At 38.8% G+C, this 25,356-nt stretch overlaps 2 protein-coding genes across 3 annotated transcripts in view; one reads left to right on the forward strand and one right to left on the reverse strand.

Annotated features, from left to right (window-relative positions):
- Positions 1-118: 118 nt before the first annotated feature.
- Positions 119-25,214, reverse strand: LOC115023682 (uncharacterized). Its single transcript, XM_029454876.1, has 3 exons — positions 25,168-25,214; positions 1,695-1,910; positions 119-1,302 (listed from the first exon to the last, which is right to left on the reverse strand). The coding sequence occupies exons 2-3, from the start codon at positions 1,900-1,902 to the stop codon at positions 887-889; spliced, it is 624 nt and encodes a 207-aa protein (XP_029310736.1). The 5' UTR covers positions 1,903-1,910; positions 25,168-25,214; the 3' UTR covers positions 119-886.
- frem1a (Fras1 related extracellular matrix 1a) overlaps positions 4,449-25,356 on the forward strand; it is a 30,602-nt gene continuing 9,694 nt past the window's right edge. Inside the window, exons 1-20 of one of the 2 annotated variants that reach the window (XM_029454874.1) lie at positions 4,449-4,515; positions 10,219-10,668; positions 12,038-12,132; positions 12,219-12,529; positions 13,747-13,943; positions 14,388-14,711; positions 14,808-14,916; positions 15,473-15,604; positions 16,034-16,378; positions 16,459-16,601; positions 17,577-17,773; positions 17,866-17,956; positions 18,046-18,213; positions 18,299-18,507; positions 21,705-21,798; positions 21,920-22,172; positions 22,582-22,785; positions 23,598-23,783; positions 23,874-24,070; positions 24,158-24,368. In XM_029454874.1, coding sequence (XP_029310734.1) covers positions 10,426-10,668; positions 12,038-12,132; positions 12,219-12,529; positions 13,747-13,943; positions 14,388-14,711; positions 14,808-14,916; positions 15,473-15,604; positions 16,034-16,378; positions 16,459-16,601; positions 17,577-17,773; positions 17,866-17,956; positions 18,046-18,213; positions 18,299-18,507; positions 21,705-21,798; positions 21,920-22,172; positions 22,582-22,785; positions 23,598-23,783; positions 23,874-24,070; positions 24,158-24,368 — 3,709 coding nt within the window. In that variant the 5' untranslated portion in view covers positions 4,449-4,515; positions 10,219-10,425. Of the gene's footprint in view, positions 4,516-10,218; positions 10,669-12,037; positions 12,133-12,218; positions 12,530-13,746; positions 13,944-14,387; positions 14,712-14,807; positions 14,917-15,472; positions 15,605-16,033; positions 16,379-16,458; positions 16,602-17,576; positions 17,774-17,865; positions 17,957-18,045; positions 18,214-18,298; positions 18,508-21,704; positions 21,799-21,919; positions 22,173-22,581; positions 22,786-23,597; positions 23,784-23,873; positions 24,071-24,157; positions 24,369-25,356 lie in introns of those variants that run through there. The other variant, XM_029454875.1, reaches the window with a different exon arrangement.

Genomic DNA, 25,356 nt, shown 5'->3' on the forward strand with positions numbered 1-25,356 from the left:
GAATGGATGAAAGTCACAACAAATCCGTGTGCTATTTGAGACACACAAAAAAAGAAATCTTGAATTTTAACGTTTTTTGACCCATGTAGCCTACATGAAGCTGAACAAAACATACACAAAGGTAATATTTATTGCAGTGCAGTTACATGGTACACATGTGCATATTGTTTGATAACTAAGTGTATATTATTAATACACGTGCAATTACAAACATCTCAAAACCAAGACAAATACAAGTATTGAACGGCCATTTCTGATTGATTATTTGTTTGTTTGACCATTTGAAATTGCGTAATTTAAGTCACCAACTCTTACATTGAAAATGTTCATAGGACGTATAAGAATGCATTTACAATTGATCTTCTAACAGGCTACATTAGTCTCCAGATCTGAAGACTCTTATCAATACATCTCCACATTAATAAAGCTTTTACCAATACTGATGTTACTGGTGTCATTTTAAAATAATAATACAAACAAAACAGAGTTATTGATATCAATAACAGTTAGCTGTTTAACAGATAGTTACGACTGTCCACTGGAGGGCAGTGAGCTCCCATGACAAAATTACATCTCAATCAAGTCAGACATAACGGCACAAACAATTCCGGTAGAAACTTTCAAAACAAAAGATGGTAACTAAAATGAAGTTCTGGTTAAGTTTCGTTTTTTTATCATTACAAATGCACATTACTAGTTCCGAGAGCCCTAAATAAAAACTATCAAACAAAAGGTTATTTTGATGGGTTAATTTTTGTTAAGGTTTTGTCTGTTTCAAACACATTGACCTTGACATTGTTATATTATGTCCTCTATCCCTTGCCAATTTTGTGCTAAAACATTCTTTAAAAGTCACGTGATCAGCTTAATTATAATGATGAAAGAGTTAGATGTGGAGGGGATGTGACTGGTAAAGCACTAGTAAGGGTTCACTCAGGGAGCCTCTGTTTAGACAGTAAAGACTCTGTGTTAGGGCTTCATGAAGAACAAGACTCCCACGCTCATCTGTATAACGCAGCTGAAAACCCACCACCCCCAGAGGCTTCACAGGCAGAACAGCTGACACATCAAACACATCATATCCAGATGAGGATCGCTGGTCCAGGGTCAGCAGTCTCTCCTCCAGGGCAGGACTTTCCTCCAGAGCTCCTTGTAAAGCTGTGACACTGTGCAGAGTGACAGTCACACTGATGGGGTGGGGGTGAAGGGTTTTCCTGAACAGAACCAGCTCTGCACCCAGCATTGAGGGGTTCAGGCTGCTGACATTGAACCAGATCCATCCTGGAAGAGCGTAATGTGGACCTGGGTGGTCCAAAGAATAAAAAAAACAGGAAAGGGTTAGTTAATACTGCAGTACAAGGGTTTTTAAAGGATCATACTAAATGTATTGGCAAGTTTTTGCTATTATTGCTCCTTAACTAACAATCACACTTAAAAATATATATAATTTTTGGATTAGGAGTTAGGTGGAGTTAGTCCAGGTTGACCAACGCAAAGACTGGAACACTGCAATGGCTAACTATCTAGTTTTTATTTTTTTAACGTAAAACAGCAAACAGGATATGTAAATCATCACTTACCGTGATTAGATTAGGTTAGGATTAAGTTTCAATAAAACTATGTAAAGTCATAATAAGTAAATACTTTAAATTAACCCATTTAAAAGAAGATGATAATTAATTTTGAATCCTTACCAACAACACTCCGAAAACTCTGCACCAGCGTTCCGTCTGAACTCCAAAGGTCTTGAGCCTCCAGTGAATCCAAGCGCTGATAGATCCCCCTCATGTAGGGATGTGGCTTAGCCTTATGGCTCGCAGACACTTTATTGATATGCAGCATTTCCAAAATGGCTTTGTCGCGCTCATGGTCATCCTTTGCATCTCTGCGGTGATCCATCATCAGCAAGCCTGTAACGGAGCACAGCAAGAGGACGACCAGCATTATATCAAAAAATCCCAAACAGACTCCTCGGAAAAACATTCTGAGTTGAATTTCTTTCCAACAGCTCTGATATGATTCTGTAATCTGCACTTCTTGTTCTGTCAAAGTGTTGCTGAAATTTCCACCTGGCAGGCAACTGTAACAGTCTGTGCTCTAATAGGTATGCAGGAACCACAGGGGCTGTCAGGATTTAGTGAAGCAGTCCCATGCTGAAGCTAAGGAATGTTACTTTCTTTTGACAAACACTCTCCCAAACACTGGACTGTTCTGAGCAACTGGGGCTGATGCACTGACTGGAAAGACTGCACTGTTCTGCTCGGTACAGTGGTTTCACAGCTAAACTCAGGAACAAACTTCAGGTAATGCAAAATAATATTATTCGGTATTTATTTAATGCATCTCCTCAAACTCATCTTGGCAGTGATGAATTCAGAAGGGTAGGACTGTTGCCAGTACAGCTCAGAGTAGATCAGAAAGTGCATCATATGTACAATATTATCAACGTGTATGCTCTTCAATATTTGTGTCGATATCCATGTGTTGGATATCTATACTCAACATTATGACAGCAAATGGACTTAATGATGACTTCAGCTTATAATGCTTTTTCGTATAGGGCTCATTGTAGTCTTTTGAAACCCACAGACTATAAATGTGACCATGTACCACTCGATGATATAGGATCATTCTGAAGACCAGTTTATAATTTTTAAATGTATGAGCTTTATTCAAGTGTCCCTTTATCACCATCTAGTGTATGGTCTGAATAGTGAACCAATGATGACCATTGCTGTATGTAATGGGGTTTAGATCACAAATCAAGTTTGGGATTGATCCCTGCATCTAGACTCTAGAGCCATTGGACAAGAAAAGTAATTAGTTCCTAATAATTGGATCCAACTCCCAGCTGTGAGTACACTTCAAACACTCTGAAGAAGGCTCAGTGCCGAAAAGAGTAAGCATACGTTTATTGGGACGTGAGCCAATACATCTGCCTCAAATGAACCAATACGTTCTCTTGACTTTGGATTTAGCACTGAATCCCATTGTTGAAGCACAACTTCCTTTACCAAACTAGAAACCTTGTCAGATGAGATTTAAGTGACTTTGAACGTGACATGTTTGTTGGTGCCTGGTTTGAATATTTCAGAAACTGCTGATCAACTGTGATTTTAAGGCACAGCCATCTCTAGAGTTCACAGAGAATGATCAGAGAAAAATATCCAGTAAGCAGACAGTTATCTGGGCGTCAATGCCTCGTTGATGGCTGAGGTCAGACTGGTTTGAGCTGATACAAAAAGGACCAGTTACTCACATCGTACTTTGAAGCAGATGGGCTACTGCAGCAGAAGACCACACTGAGTGCAACTCCTGTCAGCTATCAACAGGAAACTTAGGCTACAATTGGCAAAGGGCTCTCTAAAATTGGACATTAGAAGATTGGAAAAACTTTGCCTGGTTTGATGATTCTTAAATAATTCTCCTGCAAAATTGAGATAGTAAGCTAAGAATATGGTGTAAACAAAATAAAAGCGTGGATCCAGATCACACCTTGTATTGGTGGTTCAGCCTATTGGTGGTGGTGTAATGGTGGTATGTGGGGGATAATTTCTTGACACACTTTGGGCCTCTTAGTACCAATTGAGGATCAATTAAACGCTACAGCCTACGTGAGTGTTGTTGCTCACCAAGGTCCAGCCCTCTGTGATTATAGTGTTCCCATCTTCTAATGGCTACATCCAGCAGGATAACACAGCATGTCACAAAGCTCAAATCATCTCAAACTTGTTTCTTGAACATGACAATGAGTTCACTGTACTCAAATGGCCGTTGGGGTGTGGTAGAATGGGCAGATTCCGACAAATCTGAAGCAACTGCGTGATGCATTCATGTCAATATGGAGCAAACCCCCTGGGGAATGTTTCCAGTAGAGAGTTCCATCTAGCAAGGTGTAAGAATCTAAAATACTCTGTAAAGCTGAAGGGCCTGCAGAGTTGATGATAGTTTTCTGTAGGTTCCTCACTTTTTACAACACATAATTTGATAAGAATATTGATTATATGTTGAATTACAAGAGTAGCTAGAGTTTTTGTAAAAGTTGAAGATGAGGTTTTTAATTTCTCCATGTTTTCTGGCCCAACTCTCCTTTTCCCCCCTCAGAAGATTTACAACTTTGTCTGTGGCTTTACAGGGTATGTATCCTCTTATAGAGTACACAAGGTCCATTTTCTCTCCTTTCGTGTTTTCCCTACATAAGTGCACTGTTGATCCTTTTATCTTTGCCCCTTTCTGTTCAATAATGACAACGCTGTTCCTTAAACGACCAGGCACTTTGGACAAGACTTTGATCTCTGAGATCTTTAGGTTTTTCCACTCCGATTACTGATCCCACAGCAGCAAGACAACAAGAGGAGGAAGTCCCACCCCTTACTCATCTCTCTCTCTCTTGTGGGTGGAGTTTGTCCCTGAGGAGTGAGCAAGATTTTGTCAATGAGGGAGTTGCAGTTGAAAGCAGAGGAGAGCAGAAAGGTAGGGAAGAAGAAGAGGAAACGCCAGATGTTAGCAGATCAGGTAAGGACATGTCTAAATGTACGTGGAGATCTCTGCTGGGAACTTTTCTTTGTTCAGGAAAATAATACGATGTTAGCTTGAATGTCTTTTTCTTTGGGGTAATTTTATTCTTAATGACATTGATTTGCTTAATCTGTCTGTGTTTCTCTTCCTTCTGTCTCCTCACAAACTACGGTTTTGATGATAGATCTACCTTTAGTAAACCCCTGTTGTCTAAAGTTTAGTGCATGGCATTTAATTAACAGTCAGATATACATTTGATGAATTCCGGCTTTCAATTATCAGTGTATTTAAAAGGAAAAATCATAAAAAAATTTTTTGCATACATGCTCTTCTTCCTGTAACTCTATCATGCACAAAACTGCACTTTCACTTGTTCATCAGATACTCAGCTCTCGTTTCTGGCAGTTAGGGAGTATTTGGGAGCTTTCTAAGGCTTTATGTTGCTCACTCTGGACTGTGCTACTGGACGGCAGCCAAATACTATCCGCTCATGTTTTCAGCAGAATGCCTTCTTCTTCCCCGATGGCTCGTCTTTCTTTGAAAATTGCTGGCTGCTAAGGACCCTGTCATTATTAAGATTAGAAGAAGAAGCTGTGAATAGATGTAACAGACATTCCCAGCTGTGGAGCGTAGCCACTTGTTACATGACGCACCACATTCCCCTAAGAGCTCCGTGTTTTGTTTTTATCTCTAGTTTGTGTTTTCAGGAAAGGCAGGATGAAATGAAAAAAAGAAGCAAATTCTGGAAGGCTAATTTATTATGAGGATGAAATTATGAGATGTTATTTGACCTTCATGACCTTGGATTATTATCTTATGCTTGCACTGTGTGGAGTTAGCAGACAGAAAGCAGATGTTTTTCCCGGCTGGTACCAAAATATCTTAATATCTCAGAACTACACTTTAGAGTAAACTTTAGCTTTTTTGAAAAGGTAGTTTTTTCATATACATACAGTGTTATGAACTGGGGGGAGACATGACATACTTCATGTCTGCTGTATGCTCTGTCTCCCCCCAGTTCATAACATACAACTAAAGAGGTATCCTGACGTTTAGTCTCTAATATATATTTGTCAGCTGGATTCTACATAATGCAATTTTTTTGGATAGACACTTCCTGCCTGGCAAACACCCCCATATTTTAAACTCTACATCCCCAGGTTGTAATGCCGGCTTTTTGTTTAAAAATCTATAGTAACAAACCCAAGATGAGATAACCCTCAGCCGGCCTTGCAATGTGGGTGGTATGTGCAAATGATGAACGATGATTGGTTTCCCTCCGTGTCGCCTGCGCCCCGAGCACATTTATTCTCTTACAAATTAAATGTTTTAAAAGTATTTTGCACACTGGTAAAACTGTCTAAACTCTCCCCTCTCCGTTCCCGTTAAGGTTAGAACTGTTGAGACGGTTTGCTTTTGGTTAACAGTGCAAATATGTGCGTTGAACTTGACACAAAAGATTCACATAGATTTACCTAGCCTCTGTGAACTGATCCATTGACCGTAGCAATTGCACCAATATTTGGCCCTAAAGTTTTAATGCTGGTGTACCAGACCTAACCTAACCCTAACCCTAACCCACAGAAGACATTATGCAACTATTTTCCCAGGATGAGTAGTGCTCCTCTTTACGTGTAAAATGACTTTAATGTGTACAATCTGTGGAGTGACCCCTTGTGTGAATCAGCCAAAGAGAGAGTTGTGCCTCACCACCCAACACTGATCTTTGTTTAGGTTTGGATTAAGAGGTGCATGTTGTACTACTGCAAGCTTACGAGAATGTAAATCTACTCTGTCATTAGATCTGCTTCCTCCGACACTGAGCAGAAAAAACAGTTCACTCCTGAAATGTGAGGTTAATTCAAGGGGAAGTTGGAGGTCTTTGCCCGTCTGGCTTATCCACCCAACATGTCAGGAAATGGGACGGCTTTCCTTAATGCATTTTGTTGACATTATATTCTTTAGCTACTGTAACATGAAGCCCTGCCAAAACAGGAAGAGGATCAATTGCAAACAGGGAGAGGACCCTCAAGGCAGCTTAACATTAGGACCTTTCCCAGCACTCCCACCTCTCGTCTACAGCCTCCCCACTGCGACTCACATCAGTCAGTGGGCCATTCAAATCTTTAACAGGTCAGATTAGTGAGGCCTTTGTTATCAGTGACATGCGGTCATTTACTGTGACACAATGCTGGACAAAGTGTTATCTGCTAAAATGTGATCCACACTCAGCTCTTGAAGGCAGTTGGACTTTGGTTTTCTCTATAAATCACCTATTTTAGCATCTGTACGTTTAAGAATTGATTTAAAAAATTTGAATGATTACTTTTGAAGCATGCCCCCCTGATTACGTCACTGACTTAATAACCTTACTAAACTTATGTTTTTGTAAACCACTTTGTAACTTGTTTTGGGAAAGTGCTCTATAAATAAAGTAATTATTATTATTATTATTATTATTATTATTATTATTATTATTATTATTATTATTATTATTACTACATCTCCTTACTTACAAAGCTGCATGGTAAGCCATATTCTTGTGTACACTAGTAATAATAAAAACCCTAAATAAAAATAAAAATAACAAAAGATAATTGCTTTATTTATATAGCACCTTAAAAAAAAAGAAGCAACAAAGTGCTTTACAAAAAACATGATAACAGTAATTAAGATCCAGAACTTAAAATATAAAAAAGATGAAGTAATTTTATAGTTACAACAACTATGATCATTTAAGAAAAAGCCATAAGATAAAAGTCTCAAGAAAACATTGAAAGGAAGAAAGAAAGAAAAGGTTTGCCTCACTGAGATCCTCAGGCAGGGAGTTCAGCAGCTGAGGTGTCCAGACAGCAAAAGCCTGTGCACCTCTACTTAAGATACTGCTCATCATTTCATAAATGTTCCTTTATCTGACTGACTCTCTTTAAAATTTGCATTCATGATGACATTTATGAAAACACATTATGACCAAAACTATGTTGGCATCTGAACAACAGAACCATCTTTGATCGTCTAAAACTAAGCATTAACATGCACCCATTCCTCCAAACTAGCATCAGTGAGGTCCAACATGGGGTTGAGGTCAGGGCTTTGGCCAAACCAGTCAAGTTTCTTCCACACCAAATTTGGAAAATAAATTCTTTATGGAGCTGGTTTTGTGCATGGAAGCATTATCATTTTTTAAATAGTAAAGCGCCAAACCCACAGTGTTGATACAAAGAAGAACACTTTTATCTAAAATCTAACTTTATATAAGATGTCCCTTCATTTGAACTATAGAACCAAGGTATAAAAAACAGGCCCAGAGAACACTGTCAACATGCTTTTGGAAATAAAGTGGATGACTGCTACATCTGTAAGTGAATACACTGTCAACTGAATTTGAGTAATCCTTTCTTTACAAAGGTTACAGTGCAGAGAAGAGTTAAAAAAAACCCTGCACTAATTAATATATTAACAATGGATACAATTTACAATAACTATGCACAATAAGTATGTGTAATGTGAAAGAGGTTACTCATAGTGATGAAGCCACATAATTGTTTTACCAAACTGTGCAGTTCCCCTCAGTTCTATGAAGCGTTTTAGCCTCTTTTAGCTCATTGTTTTGGTATTTCGACCTGCAGCTTGACTCTTTTAGTTCACCACTCTCATCAACCTTGTTTCAAGAAGCAGCAGGCAGATGTTTTTAGTAAAAATAAAAAAGCTCTGATAAACTCACTCAAACTGCCCAGCACCAAACACAGACCCAGTTAGAGCTGTTGAACAGGTGGACACAAACACAACTCAAAATAATTGCTAATATTGCTCTGTGTCTGCTGGATGTGTAAGAAGGCAACTTTTTGCTACCATGTGAAAGGGGGTTGTAACCATTGGAAATTCTGTTTTTACACTCCTTAAACATGATCTTTCCAGCACTCTAAACACAAGCATTGTTCATGGGGACAAGCTATAACATGTTCCCCAATGCAGTGACTGATTAGAAGGTGCTTTTCTGTTCAAGGTGCTTTCTGTGTGAGGTCTAAGGTAGGAAGTCAAGTGTTGAAGGAATGTGGCAGGATGACATCTGAAGCTAGTTTTTAAATACATAACAGCTACACTATACATCCTCATATCTCTAGGTTGAGATAAGATGAAACTATGGATCACTGAGAAAAAAGGAGAAATTACAACCAACAGCGAAGCAGAAAATAGATTAAAAACAGGCTATGATTGCAAAAAAGAAAAGATTGTTTTACAGGATGTTTGTCCCCTACTGCTTTTAATAATGATGGTAACTCCAGCAGAGAATATAAGTCTTCTATAGTGGAAAGGCTTGGGGTGATTCTATATAAAGGTCAAAGGTACTTGAGACTAATTATAATTGTGTCATTACTAAAGAGAGCCTGTTCAGCCTCGGGGGAAGGCCAACATTTGTCCATGATAAACATATTTCCTGGCAAGTGGAGCACAGAACAAGTCACACAGTCTACATATGTGGAACATGCCTGAAGCTTGTTGTAAAATGATTTCTGTTAAAAAACAATGAACTACAACTTTACATTCTGGGTTGTTGTCATAAACCAGCAGTGTTATCCTTCTGCTCGTAGACAGTTTTGTCTAATTATATTGCGTCTTGTGTTATTGGCTGCTTCTTAACTGAAACTTTGCAGTTGTGATGGAGAACTGATGATGGAAGTTATTCCCTTTATGGAACAAAGCATTTATATTCATATGCTACGCCACTAATGTGATCTTCTGTTGTTTTGCATATGCAATACATTAAAAAACATTACATTGGAAAAGAAAATGATATAGGAAATACAACTTTCTATCAGAAAGTGGGATGAGAAGATTTATATTAATCTCATGTGTGTGGGAACAGAGCTAGAGTAACTACCAAAGCTTCGTAGTTTATATAGAAAGACATTGCTTTTTCACCAAACTCTGCAGTTCGACTCAGCTCTACAGAGCTTTAAGCCTCTTTTAGCTCATTGTTTTGGTTTCAGGCCCGCAAACTCTTTTCAACCGTGTCTCCAGCAGCAGCAGGCAGCTGTTTGCAGTAACAAAGCTGTGATAAACCTGTACAATTGCTGTTCAACACCATACAGCAGCCAAAGTTAGCAACTAGCTGGTGAACATAGTGGAGTATTTAGAGGCTAAAGACATACATATTTTCCAGGACTTGGTGGAGACCTAAACAGAGCTAAAAGAAGACTAAATATTAGATTCATCAGGTGGACACAAACATGACAAATTAATTATAATGTTGCTCTGAATACAATGTAAATAGGCTGTTTCCTAACATGTTAGCCATATCAGCTTTATAAGGTGATAATCTGTACATTTTGCGTTTTCAGCATGTTGGGCTGCCCCCTAGTGCCTGAAAAATCTATTTGTGCAGCTTAAACAAAAGGATTGATAGATTTGATAGATTGATAGATGTTTGAGTTAATAGAAAAGCGCTATACAAGTCTAATGTATTATTATTATTGTTATGTTCAAAGCTCTGCTGCTTTAACTGAATCTTTTGCTAACATGGTATGGCCGACAAAATCAATGATATTTTTACACATTCCCTTAAACTGTTTTTTTCATTTGCTTTGTGAAATGTTTTTTCCTTTCTGGCCACTAGGTTATATGTCTTGCAGAAAAAGAAAACAGACACTCTTTATACAAGAAATGCCATTGACTGAAACTTGTTTACTTTCTTTACAGCTTCTGTGATGTCATGTGAACTGGTTAAAGCTCAGAGACACATGCCACAATAAAATTACACAGCCACAGGAAAATGAAGCTTCTTCTCAAGAGAAAGAAACCTTGGTTTACTTAAATCTCCTATTGAGACCGATTGTATATCGGAAAGCTTTGGTTTGGAGCCAGTCCTCGAAGACCTTTTAGGATAACGGCTTGTGACTGACAGTGATGGGTTCACAGGGTCAAACAATGGCCTGGACCTTGCTTCCTGTGCTTCTGCTGGTAATGACCTGCTCATCGCACGGTTCCCTTGTGAAAGTCAATAAAGGTTTAAAGGCGAAACAAGGTCAGTCAGCCTACCTCCAGGACGGTGACCTGCAGTTCCATATTCCCCGTCAGAAGGATGCATGCAAGGTGGAGGTGGTGTTAAATGAGCCCATAACTCAACGAGTAGGAAAACTCATGCCTCAGGTAATGGAAAAACCCTTTTACAATGAAAACCCCAATGCGTTCCAGGCAATTTACTAGGTGTAGTAAAACCAAGTTGAAGGCATGCATCACACTTACAAAGCACTGTTTGACAGCAAACATGTAGGAAACCATGTCATATATTATTAGTGCTGTGGTAATGATTACAAGAGCTCAGTGCTGGGTTGTAAGGCTTTTCATTTATTTTTCAACATTCGATTCTATGATGTTACCAAATGTAACTGGTCCCAATTTCCCACAGTTGTGGGCCCCATTGGCAATATAAAAGCACATACAATCTGTCAAATAAATAAATAAAAAGCACCCGCTTTAAAAGTTATCAGCCAATTGAAAAATAGGCAAATTCCGAAAGTGAAACTTAACGAGTTTTACGTTTAGGCAACAAAACTATTTTGTTAGGTTTAGGTTATGGTTTTGGGTTGAATTAAGTATGTTTGTTACGCTACGTAACTTAAAATAAATCAACGTGTTGAGTTTTGGTTTCACACAGGACACAAACACAGGTGTTCTGAATAAAAGTCCTGTGTTTATTGATCCATCCATCAACCTGATTTTGCTCCCGTCATAATTACTATGGCCACTAGAGGTCAACGTTGTCTTGGATTAATATCCGTGATCAACCATGTGAATAGATGATAAAGGCCTTCTGAACCTACTAGTAGGTGTAGCAGGCCCCTTCTAACACATATACAGTATATGAGCCTGATAACCACTGATAACGTTCATCCAATAGGCTGACAAGCCGAAGCACCAACGCAGTCGTCGAAGCTTGGGCTCTGACTTTCAAGTGTAAACCCTAAGGTTTAAGATAGGTGTAGGCTTTCTGTAGACTAAGGTTTAGGCCCACACAACAAGCTAATTACATTGTTCAATTAAATTGTTTGCAATTTGCCTTTAGTTTGATTTTCTGACATGCAATGACCAAGCCTTTACTGCAAACCCATCTTATAATACATATGTAATAAGGAATTATGAATTGGTCATATGTAAACAGATGTAAGAAATGTAGAGTTAATCAGAATTATTTTTATTAAGATTATCAGATATTATAAGATGATTGGACATTATTAGGAAGTATTTTCGTAATGACAGACATGTTGAATCTGTTGTTACTTAATCTTGAATCCAAATCTTAAATCTGGTATTAAATCTGTTACCATGTGGTTACATTATGCCAATATGTAGACATAAAAGCCATCTAGTACTAGTTTAGTAATGTTTAGCAAAAGTTTGGCCACCATAGTCTTGTTACATTTAAACAATTAAACAATGTCAAGGTAGTTCTTCATACTGTAGTCCCTGACTCGCTCATTATATTTGATGATTATGTTTTCTCTCTTTATTTATGCAGGTATTTGATTGCCACTATCTGGCTGATGAGGTAAAGTATGTCCATAATGGCTGTCCATTGTTAAAGGAGGACACTGTCAAGCTTCGACTGTACAGGTACAACACCTGAATATCCTTCAGATGGGAAACATTCTTATTCTATTTTTTTCCTGTTCTTGACCATCCTATGCTTTTTTTACCAGGTTTACAGAGACAGAGACATACATGGAGGTATTTTCTCTCCATGTGGACATTATTGAACCTGATTGCAGCATCATAAAGCTAGGGCCCAAATCCTTGGAGGTTCCTGAATTCTACAGCCTTTCTGATGCTTTGGATGGCAATGTGGTGTCCTTCCACTATGAGCAGAGGTCTAGCCTAGAGTGTAGCATCCATTTAAATAGCCATCACACCCACCTGCCAGCCCATGGCCAACTGGTCACAGGAGAGCCAGAGAAAGCTACGATAAGAGGGGACGAACCAGAGAGCTTCATCGACCTACGACAGCAGCTAGGTAACCTATGTGATTCAATGGTTGACTGCTGATGATGGCAAATCCCCCATCCCTAGTGTATAGAATAGAAAAAAAAATCCACCAATAAAAAATTTAATAATTTGATCCAGAAAAAATTGCAGGTTAATAACTGTGTAAATGTGTTAAAGGTATTAAAAATTGTAGCCTAAGGATTTTTCTGTAGTTGTAGACAATCAAAAATGTAACATTAAAGCCCCTATGTGTAGAAATATATGTGACTATAACAAATTATTCTGAAATTAGACACCTTGTAAAAATGGGTGCGGGCTATGTGTTGCTTTCATCTCTTCATTGTCAGTTTGGATGCTAAGAGGGGGACAACTAGTTAGAAATTGTTAAAAATGTATTAATAGTGGCTTTAAAAATCAGAGATGCATTGATATTGTTATTTCTACAATAACCTCTTCATCAATGAGTATAGAATTTTTGTACGTTTTTCATTGAAAAAGCTTTAGCTCTTTCGTTCGATTAAGCAATTCAACATTCTGAGTTGATATGAAAATGCAGTATCATTTTAGTGACATAACACAAATATAAAAAAATATATATAAAGAAATCATAATTAGACAGTAGTCTGTCATACAGATGCATATTATGAAATATGTCATTGCTAATAAAGCGTAGCACCCTGTGGCAGACTGTTTCAGATTAAGTGCTTAATTGCACTTGACTGCACTGTTTTTGCAGTACAGCCTTTAATTTTAAGCAGGAAAGAACATTTTAATAGTTCTTGAATGACTTGAATTGTTTGTAACTAAAGTGCGTGGCAGCATAACTAGGGACACAGGCAGATGTAGAGATGAAGAGGGATGTGTGTGGGCTTATCTGCATTCCAAGCATGTCTATTAAAAAGTAGGTCACTGTAAAGCATCACAATTAAGATATGTAAGTAAGAGCTTTTGTCTGAGTAGAATAAGGTACATACAACATTGTGTCATCTGCAAAAGAATAAAGAAAGTACTGATCAGCAAAACATTTTTATTTATATGTCATGTAGATGATAATGGACCAAGAATAGACCCTAGTGGCACCTGCTTACAGATGGCTTGTTTTAGCACTTTCAGCTACAACAGTTTGTTCTAGTCCCGTAGGGTAAGCGTGGAATCAGTTGAGTCTAACATTGTTTAGATGGCACTCAGTGTGCAGAACAAGAATACAAAAAGTGATGTAAAATACTCTACTGTTGTATTATTCAGATAATAAAGCCAGAGCAATGTGTAAATCTGAAGACTGCCTGAAGGGTCTGAAGCTAGTGAAGTTCACCAAAATTCCCTGTGATGACTTCCTGATGATGGGGCTGAGGTATCAGCACATAGACCCTCCATCTCCAGACATAGACTACATTGCAATCAGACTGGATCTCAAGGACACCAGGAGTGGCAGCATATATCAAGTAATTTGGCTGTTTTACAATTTTGTATTTCTTTCTTTAATGCTAATCATTTTGTATTGTTTTTCCCTTAATACCTAGCACTAGAATTTTGCATGAGTATGTGTTTCAAGCCATGGCACTAATTAAGATTATAGCTGTATTTTGGTTTGCTACTGGTCAGTTGTTGAGTACTAGTGAGTTTTAGCTTTAAAATATGTTGAATGACAGCACACAATACTTGATATCACTTGTCAGTGTTAATTAAATGAGTTTAAGATAACTTTTTTAATTTCATGTTTTTCTTTATTTTTGCTCACATCTTTAAAGTTTTTAGTTATTTTAACCTATGTTATTAAAATATTGGCACTAAATACCCTCCATAATAGACTTTTAAAGATCCCAAAATTCCCCAAAGACAAATACATTTTCATTATAAGTACTGGTCATTTTCTTTTCTTTGTGAAGTCTGAACAGGCCTGGATTCCAGTGCAGATAGTGGGTGCAATGCCTAACCAGCCTCCCAAACCGTCCTTCATGTCCATGTTCATCTTGGAAGTGGACCAGTTCATCCTCACTCCGCTCTCCACTGCTACACTAGACTCTGAAGACGAGGAAACTCCCAAACAGCTTTTGGTTTTCAACATCACCAAACCGCCCATAGACGGCTTCATCACCCATTTGTCCGATCATACTCGACCAATATCCTCGTTTACATGGCTCGATCTCAATGATATGCTCATTGGGTATCAACCTCCGAATTCTTCACATACCCAACGCAGGAATTACGAGGTAGCACTTCCCTTTCTTACACTCGATGTAGTACATAAAACCATAAGTTTTATGTTGTCAATGGTTTCTGAAAATCTTTGTTATGTTCCCATACAGGTGGAATTGGATGTTCATGATTTCTTCTTTGAGAAAAGCCCATCAATGACTGTTCACATGTCTGTAAGGAATGCAGACACAAATGCACCCAGAGTGTCTTGGAACATGGGTATGGTAGCATTGTCACATTGCAAATGCATAAAGGTGTTTCAAATGCATGCAGGGGAAATTATATGTAATAACTTTAAAATTCCAATTTATCTTTATCATTTTATTTATTGAAATTTCTTCAGTTCAGTCTCACTGCTCTCATCAACCTTCCTATTCAGATGTAGCAGCACAGCTGTTTTTGTATGTATTCATCAAGTGGACAGAAATACAACTCAAATGATTGCTTATATTTGTATGTGTCTGTTTTAGCTATCCCATGTAAGTTTGTCTGCCACCATGTCGAATCATTTATTTAAGCAACTTTAAGGCCACATTAGGCAAGGTTTCTATGTTAAAATTTCAATTAGCATAAATCTAAAATCTGGGATACACCAAAGAGTAAAGGAATATGTAGAGTACTGCGTCCAGAGCTGGATACGCTTTCAAAGAAAGCTGGGGACTCCAGCATTAAACCTTTTAATTATCTGGTCATTTTGCTTCATCCTTCAGAATTAGGCCTGGCATGTATAGTATACTTAGTTAAAAACAATTTCTATGAACAATTTGTCTTATAGGCCTCAGTCTGTTAGAGGGTCAGTCTCGGCCAATAATGTGGGAGCAGTTCCAGATTGTGGACAACGACAACATGAATGTGGTTCGTATCATCACTGTGGACGGCCTGCAGCATGGACGGCTCACTGTCAGAGGTACGGACACAAAAACTGCCAGTGGACAAAATCACATATGGCCAACTGTATCTGGTTACCGCAATTCAGTTTTAAGCTCATTCATGCTAGAATCTGTCTGGCTATGATCCGGATATGTTAATCCATTATGAGACAATGAGTCAAACTTTTACATGCAAGTTCATGCAATTCACCAAAAGCAAACCATGACAGCGATGACCTGATCATAGCCTATCATCTGTGTTGCACCATTCACTTTTATACAAGCCTACTCAGTCGGAGTACAAACTGTTAACTGTTGTTGCTGTCCAGTTAGTGACCAAGCTTAAGAGAAAGGCAGCTAGCTTTGTTTCATCTTTTTGATATATTTGATATGAGTACATTCAATTTGATGTGATTAATTTATTAATTGACTTTGTTTTTTATTTAATTGTTTCATGTAAAATTCAGGGGGAAAGGGCTTCATGTTCACTGTCAATGACATCAAAGCGGGCGTGGTTCGCTATCACCACGACGACAGCGACTCCACCAAAGACTTCATCATCTTCCGCATCACTGACGGCCACCATCAGACCCGACACAAGTTCCCAATCAAGATCCTGCCAAAGGACGACAGCCCTCCATTCCTCATCACCAACATGCTGCTGGAGGTGTCTGAGGGCCAAATGGCGTTACTGAGAGGCTCCACCCTCCAGGCTTCAGATATGGACTCCAGCGATGACTACATACTCTATAACATCACCCGCCCTCCACAGGCAGGAGAGGTCATGAAAATGCCAACGTCAGGGCTCACAGGTGAGAAGAATGGATTTCTATTCTTATTTTATCCCACATAGTTTGTTTTTAACAACATGTTTCCTTTGTATTTAATCCAGGTTATCCTGTCAGCCACTTTCTGCAGAAAGACCTGTCTCAGTCCATGGTTTATTATCGACACCTAGGAAACAAGGTGTTTGATGACTCCTTTGAGGTGGTGCTGTCAGATTTCCATGACCCACCCAACCTGTCAGAGCCTCAAGTGGGTAACAAAAATAATGTTATTTAGTGTGTTAATTAAGGACAATGGCAGCCTGCCTCATATTGTCTGAACTGTCAACACTCTCGCATCGGAAACTTGGAGAAAACACAAGCAGCAATTACAATTCCTGTGGTCTCCATGGGGTTTTTCCGCAGCCACAACATGTAGTTTGCTATGGCGGCTACATGGCTCTGAAGCTACAACATAACCCCTTAACACAGAAGTATACATTTATCCTAAGAATCTACTGCCATGCTATCAGCTTTGTAAGGTTAAAGATAGACACAGTAGTGCTTTAAGCTAAATGCTAATGTCAGCGTGAGGTATTTGATCATAAACCAAAGTATTTGATACAAACCTTTGACTTGATGAAACAACAAAGTTGTTACAATACCTCTTTGGGAGCAAGAATATCTATACCACATTTAATGGCAATCCATCCAAAAGTTGTCGAGATATTCCCCCCAAAACCACAAATGTCAACCTTGAGTAGAAAAATCAAGGGATCACCAAAGTTAGTGGGATTCTTCTTTTGGTGACTTTAAATGTGAAAAAATGTTGTTGCAAATCCATATGGCAGATGTTAATATTTTTCACTGGAAAATTGAAAGTTGGACTTGCTTGTGGTGCTAGATGAAAAGTTAGAGGATAAACAAATTCCTCCTTTAGAAAACGTATAGGTCGGTACTAAATGTTGTAGAAATCCATCCAGTGGTTGTCAAGACATTTCACTAAAAACTGCCAAACTCAAAAGATCACCAAAGTTATCAACATGAATGCTAGGAACAAATTTCATGACACTCCATTTATTAGTTACTGATATTTTCAATTATGAACCAAAGTTGTGGAAGGCTGGCAAACCAGTTGACATCCCTTGAGCTGGCTCGAACGTTTACAAAAAGGTTAGTGAAAAGATCTATGGGACAAACATCCGTAGTCTAGGATTTATTAGTATTACTTTGTGATGTGGTGCAGGTGGTGATGGTGCACATAGAGCCTGTTCCAGACCAACCACCTAAAGAGGTTCCTGGTTCCAGTCGTTGTCTTGTGATTAAGGAAACAGAAGTGGTCCATGTAACACGGCAACAGCTTCACTTTGTGGACCAGGAGTCCCCAGACACTGAGCTTACATATACAGTTACTACTCCACCTTTCTACACTGGTCCTTACAGGTTAGTATGTCCTAACTTTCAGAAAATACACTGGATACCAAACATTTGAAAAGGATTCAGTCTGAATTATGTGCTGTTGTCTTCATGAGCAGCAGTCCAGATGCTGGGAGGTTGTTCTTAGTTGACAGTATACCCAAATTCTCCAAAGACTCCAACGCACCAGTGCTGAGGCTCTTCACACAGGTAATTATTTTAGTTTTTCATTCAAGAATACATTAGTGATAGTAGCGCATCCAAAACATATCCGTTTTTTATTTTATGTTTGTTTCCAGCATGCGGTGAACTTCATGAAAGTAGCCTACATGCCTCCAGTCATGGACATCGGCCCTTACCCCCAGTACATCCAGTTTGTTCTCTCTGTAACCAACCACCTGGGCAAAACAGTCACTGGGATCTGCTTTAACATCACTGTGGTGCCAGTGGACAACCAGCCGCCACAGGTGAAAAAGGAATATTGCATCGTATTGTATGTATTCCTCATTTCATGTGTATATCTAGAAAAAGTGTGGATATGTTCTGTTTCAGGTTATTACCAACCCTCTGACAGTAAATGAAGGAGGGGAGGGCTGGCTCGGACCTGAACACTTGTTGCTGTCAGATGTGGACTCCATGGAGGAAGCCCTGCTGGTGGCGCTTCAGAGGGAACCTCAGCATGGAGCGCTGCAACGAGGTGGCATCCCGCTAAAACCAGGCCATGCTTTCACTGTGAAAGACCTGAAAAGCCTTAAAGTTAGGTTAGACATCTTGCTTAATTTGTTTTTTTATTTCATGTCGGGATTTACTCCTTAACATACTCTCTAAATATGAATGGTGGGTATAATGGAGTTATAAAGCATTAGGTATTATATTATTTATGATATAAGATCTCTTAGCATGACAGGTCAATACAACTACACTTCTAACTACAGTCTAAATAGGCATATAGTTGAACATACTCCTATAGACGGAATCGGAGTTTCGGGCTTCCGGTGGAATCGCAATGCATGCTGGTGTGGCAAGGCTAGAAAAGTGAGCACCAACTCTACAAGGGCCGCCATATTGGATTTATTCTCTACGTGTTTACATTGTATTTAGCTTATTCTTCAAGCGTGTTGTAAACAAACCTACTACTCTACAATGAGTTCTGAACTCCTTTCTTATGATGAGGTTCAGATGTGGAAAGTCGAAGCTTTGAAAGTATTTTGCTGCAAGCGGAATTTAAAGGTTTCAGGAACAAAACTGGAGCTTATTGCCAGGGTGTTTGCTGCATCAGAGATGAGCATTGAGGAGCAACCAACAGCTAATGAAAGAATTTCAATCACAGAAAAAGAAAAGACTAAGCTTTTGGTTATGCCGAGTGGCGTTTCAGTGCCTGATCCCTTGACATTGCAGGATGGCTGGGTCAATGCAAACAACAACATGACTTCTTGGCCGCCGATATACCTCAGCGATATAACATTATTTTTAATGTCTGACCACCCAGGGAACGATGTTAAATTTCATAAACGAACTTTGAACAAATACAAAGAAGGCAAAGCATTTAGACTGTTTGACTCTGGCTGGTTGAAACAAATATCTTTCAATCCTCTCGCAGATTCTGAGTATTGCTTTTTGAAAGTAAAATGTACTCATTCAATGAAAGTTTCCCATACGCCACATTCGGCATGGATCTGCGCAGTCAAGAAAACTGACGATATCATAAGTGCTTATTGTAGTTGTGTTGCAGGGTAAGCTATTATAAATATATACCTAACTTGTGTTTGTTAATTATTATAAAACTCAATATATAGAAAGTACATTTGTCAATATATAAATCAAGTAGATAGACTACATACCCCAGGTCGAGTTCAGGATCAGGGAATTCATTTGTTGGTTTTCCTTGCATGAAATGCTCACTGCAAATCCGCAAAGATTTCTTGGGCTCCCAAGACTTCCCATTGTAATCCTGTCTCTTTACAGCTTTGGTCCATGCTAGCCTTCTATCATTGTTCTTTAGTGCTGTTGGAAATGGAAATAGTTCGAACGGGGGCTTGCAGTCGCAATTTTTGCAATCGTGAAGCTCACAATGAGATTCTGCCCATTTATTTAGCTTTCTCCCACTGTTTGAACATCCTTTCACCACACAATGTCGGTGTCCAAATCCCATAACTAGAATAACTATGATTACACACTAAAAACTATCCAAATACAATGTAAACACGCTTGAAGAATAAGCTAAATACAATGTAAACACGTAGAGAAGTAATCCAATATGGCAGCCCTTGTAGAGTTGGTGCTCACTTTTCTAGGCTTGCCACACCAGCATGCATTGCGATTCCACCGGAAGCCCGGAACTCCGATTCCGTCTAACTACAGAAGCCCTGAGAGGCAAGTAAAAAAAGATTCCGGTTATCCATGCCTGATCTAAATTGTTTTCTCTTCTGTGTTTATGACTTAAGCACAGAAGAAACAAAAGCTTTTGCCATGATCCTCTTTCTAAGGTAAAAATATTTTTCATCTGTGAAAACAGGTGAAAAAAAGGCTCAGGAGTGTTTGTTGTTGTTGTATTACTCACTTCGGCCACAAGAGGCTGAAGTGCACCAGTATACCATGTTCTAAATAAGACATACCACTTTTCACCTATGTATTATTATCCTGGAAAGAAGGGAAAAAAAAGATTTCATGGCAAAACATTTTAATTTGTTCTTAAGTCATGAACACAGGGAAGACAACTATTTAGATCCGACTTAGAAAAAGCATCACCAGAATTATTTCTCACTTGCCTCTCTGACACTGACACTGTGTCAACATAAACTGAACACTAAGCTTTACACAGGATGTTAGATTGCAGGATGTTAGATTGCATTAGATTGAACAGTTGTATCTATTAAACTTGATTAAACGTGATTTCTGACCACTAGATGGCATAACAAACACAGCCAAGATATCAAGTCATCAATTTATCATGTCTAATGTGTTAGCAATCAAATTTTAATATTTAATATTATAATACTTTTCTCAGGAGTTTGTGGAGATCAAAACAGAGCTAAAAAAAAGGGAATATTGGACTTTCATTCATCAAGTTGAATAGAAAAAGATCTCCAATGTTGGTTTGTGTCTGCTAAATAGCCAAATACTTGCTAACACTAACCATATCAACTTTATAAGGTAATATACAACTATATAAGATAACATAATTGTGTGTGATGTTTAGCTTGTGGTGGATTATTTGACCCCAAGAGCCAAAAAAAGAAAGAAAATAAGATTTGTGCTGTTTCAAACTAAAGTCACTAATTAAATCAATGAAAATACTGATTATATAGGGGATAACATCTGTGTTATATGCTAAAAGAAAAAAAAGACCAACACCACCAGTAACAAGACAAGCAGTGTTTTTAAAGAATATCTTGATGTAAACTCAGGTCCCAGATTAAAAAATGACAAGCTCTCAGAATCCGAGTGGAAAAGCACACTATCAGTTCATCGCTCTGTGTAAACCAATAGATAAACATGATTCTTGCCAGATCCTGATACTTGCAAAGCGTCCCCAGCTGTCAGGAGAGATGGTAGAACGTAGGAGTTTCACAGAATAGTCGACAAGTCACCTAGTCTAGTGAAAGCCGACACATTTTCACATCTAACTCGGTCAAGTAATGGTTTATTTTGACCAAACCAGAGATCGTAATTGTTGGAACAGTGGAAAGACCGAACCAAGACGGTTTTTATTAGTTTGAATGAAGTGTATTTTACAATGCACAGGTGCTGCACACACACACAAGCAAACATACATAAACCGTGGCTGGTTGTAAAATGTTAAGACATCGGCCAATCTCCTGCAATTCATCGACTAGTCGACTACGTTTTGCTTAAAAATACCAAAGCTGTTTAGAGCAGATTCACTTATTTAAATTCTCTGATTATAATTCACTTGTCAAACGTTTTGTTTATTTCATCACTGTCATTTGTCAATCAGGTACAATCACGATAGCTCCGAAACTGTAGAGGACAACATTGAATTCATTGCAACAGATGGCACCAATTCAGTCAATTTCGTCCTGCAAGTGAAGGTAATAGAAATGGACAAACTGAATGGCTTTACATTCCTGGTTCTTCTTTGCAGTCAGAAAAAGGAAAGTAAAAACTGAACCATTCATTGTTTTATTAAAGTGACTCGTATGTCATCTCCAGGTGATACCTATCAATGACGAGGTCCCAGTGTTGGTTGCTGGTTTGAAACCGGTTCTCAGCTGTGCAGAGGGACAGGCAGTAGTCATCACAGCTGAGTATATCTACGCTACCGATGCAGACAGCGACAACAGCAGCCTGGCGTTCCTGATCGCCCGGCAGCCATATCATGGTGTGGTTCTCCGAAACTCTGTTGTGATTGATCGATTCATCCAGGCAGATATCACTGCAGGGATCATCACCTACAAACACACAGGTGGGCAGCAGAGAGTGGGCTTAAGGCTAATGTGCTCATTGTTTCATTATTTTGTTGATTTCTTTTGTGCAAGCCAGCTGATCTAGAGATGATAAATATTAACTATCAGCAGATGCAATACAAAAATATCTGTACTTTACTTCTGTATCCAAATTCAAGGAGCCATATTGGTTAAGATGTTGTGGAGGAAGTTTGACCACACAACATTATTTGTGCCTTTTTATAATGTATTCTTGGTATAAAGTAAATATAAAAAAATTATGTAATTGCTGAAATGTTTAAGCTTCTGGTGACTTTTACCTTATACTGAAGGAGAGTTTGTAGTTCAATTATTTATAGTTCAATTATAACACAATACACTACAATAGGGACTGTCTCTAAATGTACTTTTATATGGTTGTTGTTTTAGGACTGGAGATTGGACTCACTCCTCGCCATGACACCATCACCTTTGTTATTTCTGACGGAGAAACAGAAAACTCTCCTCTATGTTGCGGTGAAGAAAATTCCAGCAGAAACAGAGACATGCCTCAGCTACGACACAGTCTGCCTGTGTATGACCTCAAGATCACAGTGTTTCCAGTCGACAGCCAACCACCTTCTCTGACAACAGGTGGGCCATTTCTAACTCTGGTGTCCAGAGAACCAATTTTAAATACGAACGTTTCCTGAAATGACAATTTACCATTTCTGCCATGGAAAAAGTTATTAGCCCAATGTGACATATATGAACCTACATCAACATTTAAAAAATAAATCAGGAGTTTATTATTTCAATTTATTTAATATGTTGTTGTGTAGGCTAGCCCTATATGCTAATTTGTTACAAAACAGCTAGCTTGTCCTATCCACAAAAACCTATAAGCTAAGTAGTGCGTGGATAACAAAGATAGCTACTAGCTAGTGAAGAAAGCGGGACGCTTAGTTACTGTAGCAGCTAAATAGCAAAATATATATTTGTATGGGATTTGTGGGAGACCAGAGCTTAAAGGAATGAGAATTGGACTTAAATTTAACAGGTGGACATAAACATGTCTCCAAATGATACAATTCAGCAGTGGCTGATAATTGTTTCTCAGATCTACTGAGCCCAAGTGGCCAAACAAGTAATTAATCAATTTATGCAGTTTATAATTGTTATATATTTTTTAATAACAGTGAATCAAATGATAATGTGTGAAAGATGTCATGGACCACACATAAAGGCCACAGCAAACAATAAATATAATTTAAACACCGAAACAAGTAAAGCAGAATTCACTGTTTCAAAACTAGAATTTCTTTTGCTTAAATTTATTAATAGAAAAATAATTTAAAAGTTACAATTTGATTTGTCCCATGACATACAAATACTTTGGTTATATGATCAAGTTATAAGTTACATTTGGTAATGTTTTAGCATGATTTGTCCTTTATTGTTTGTAGGAGACATCTTTTTGGTGGATGAAGGTGGGTCTGCCCCAATAACTGCATCTCATTTGAAGGCATCTGACGTGGACACTGTTCTGGACAAACTGGTGGTCAATCTGATTTCTCCGCCCCAGTTTGGCTACATTGAAAATGTCCTGCCCAGTCCTGGCTTTGAGAAAAGCAACACGGGCATAAGCATAGGTAAGCATTATGAAATTGAGTACATCATCATCTAATATGGTAAACAAAAATAAGGTTTCATGTGTTTCTCTCTAACCTCCTTTTCCCTAGCGTCCTTTTCATACAAAGACATAATTGACGGTCATGTAAACTACGTACAGTCCAGACACCAGAGGATGGAGCCCACAGCCGACCAGTTCATGCTCTGTGTATCAGATGGCAAGCACAGCTCTGCCCAGGTCCCCTTCTACATTATTATTAACCCGACAAACGATGAGATCCCACAGTTTGTGGCTCGGAACATCACAGTAAGTTTAGTAAGAATAAAATTAGACATTCACATCAGATTTTGTTCTCAAAATGATATCCGATGTTCATTTGTGTCCTTTGATGAGGTACGAGAAGGAGAAATGAAGCAGCTGGACGTATCAGTTTTACATGCAATGGATCTGGATGTCCCCAAGAACAGCCTGCTCTTCAGTGTGGTCAAAGCCCCACAGCACGGAAGCATCATCACCCACAGCAGTGAAAAGCAAATCTACAAGAGACGAGAGGCCAGTCCTCAATCCTCTGTGCTCGACTTCACGATGACAGATCTTTCAAATGGTACTTTTTACATGTCAGTGCTAATGCCTCATTTCAGTCACAGGAGTGAAATGAAAAAAAGTGGGAGATCAGATCATTCAATATTAATCTGCTGTCTGTTGCTGTTTGTCTCTGTGTAGCTGTGGTCTGGTTTAAGTCATCTCAGAACTAATACTGCATTCATGTGCTATGGGAAAGGTGGCATTTGAATTTCCCATATTTGAATTTGAAACTACCACTCACCTCAGCTCTTAGACATTAAAGGGACAGTTAAAACTCAAAATCAAAAATAGTTCTGTTTTTACCTGTAGTGCTATTTATCAATCTAGATCGTTTTGGGTATTCAAGATAATCCACAGACCAGCAGTTTCATGTAGGAACTATTTTCTTTCTACCATATCACCACACAAAAGGAAGTGTGCGTCTACACATGGAATAGAGTCTCATGCTCTAGACAGCATGAGATATGAACAATAATGGAGTTCTCTTTTGTTTAGCTAGCTCAGGTTAGTCCATTAGGCTCTGGAAAGCTGGAGTACCTTGAGTAACTGTCACGGACGTCAGGACTCAGAGATGGAATTGACAATAGTTTATTAGGCTCAGCCAGCGAGCAGATGGAAACACCATACAGACAGGGGAGGGGTGAACACAAGGATCAGGAACTCAGGAATACTCAGGCTCTAAGCACTGGAAAATAAGGAGACTGGCGTAAAAGCACAGTGAACTAAAAAGTACAAAACAGGGAGCGTCAAAACAAGGTACACGAGTCGAACTCGGAACAAACGAGAACCAACGGAGCAAACAGAAAACGGTACGATACCGGGATCAGGCAGACAGACGGGCAAAAAGGCAGAAGGCAGGAAAATCGCGTTGCAGAATCTGGGGAGGAAGTCCATGGGGTTTAGTCCACTTTGTACGAGGCCAGATGCGGAGTGAAGGGAGTGAGGAGACTTTATGCTGTGAACACAGGTGCTGGCAATCAGTATTCCGGTGATTGTGGATGCAGTGC

This window comes from Cottoperca gobio, chromosome 18 (genome assembly GCF_900634415.1).
Source record: "Cottoperca gobio chromosome 18, fCotGob3.1, whole genome shotgun sequence".
Lineage (NCBI taxonomy): Eukaryota > Metazoa > Chordata > Actinopteri > Perciformes > Bovichtidae > Cottoperca > Cottoperca gobio.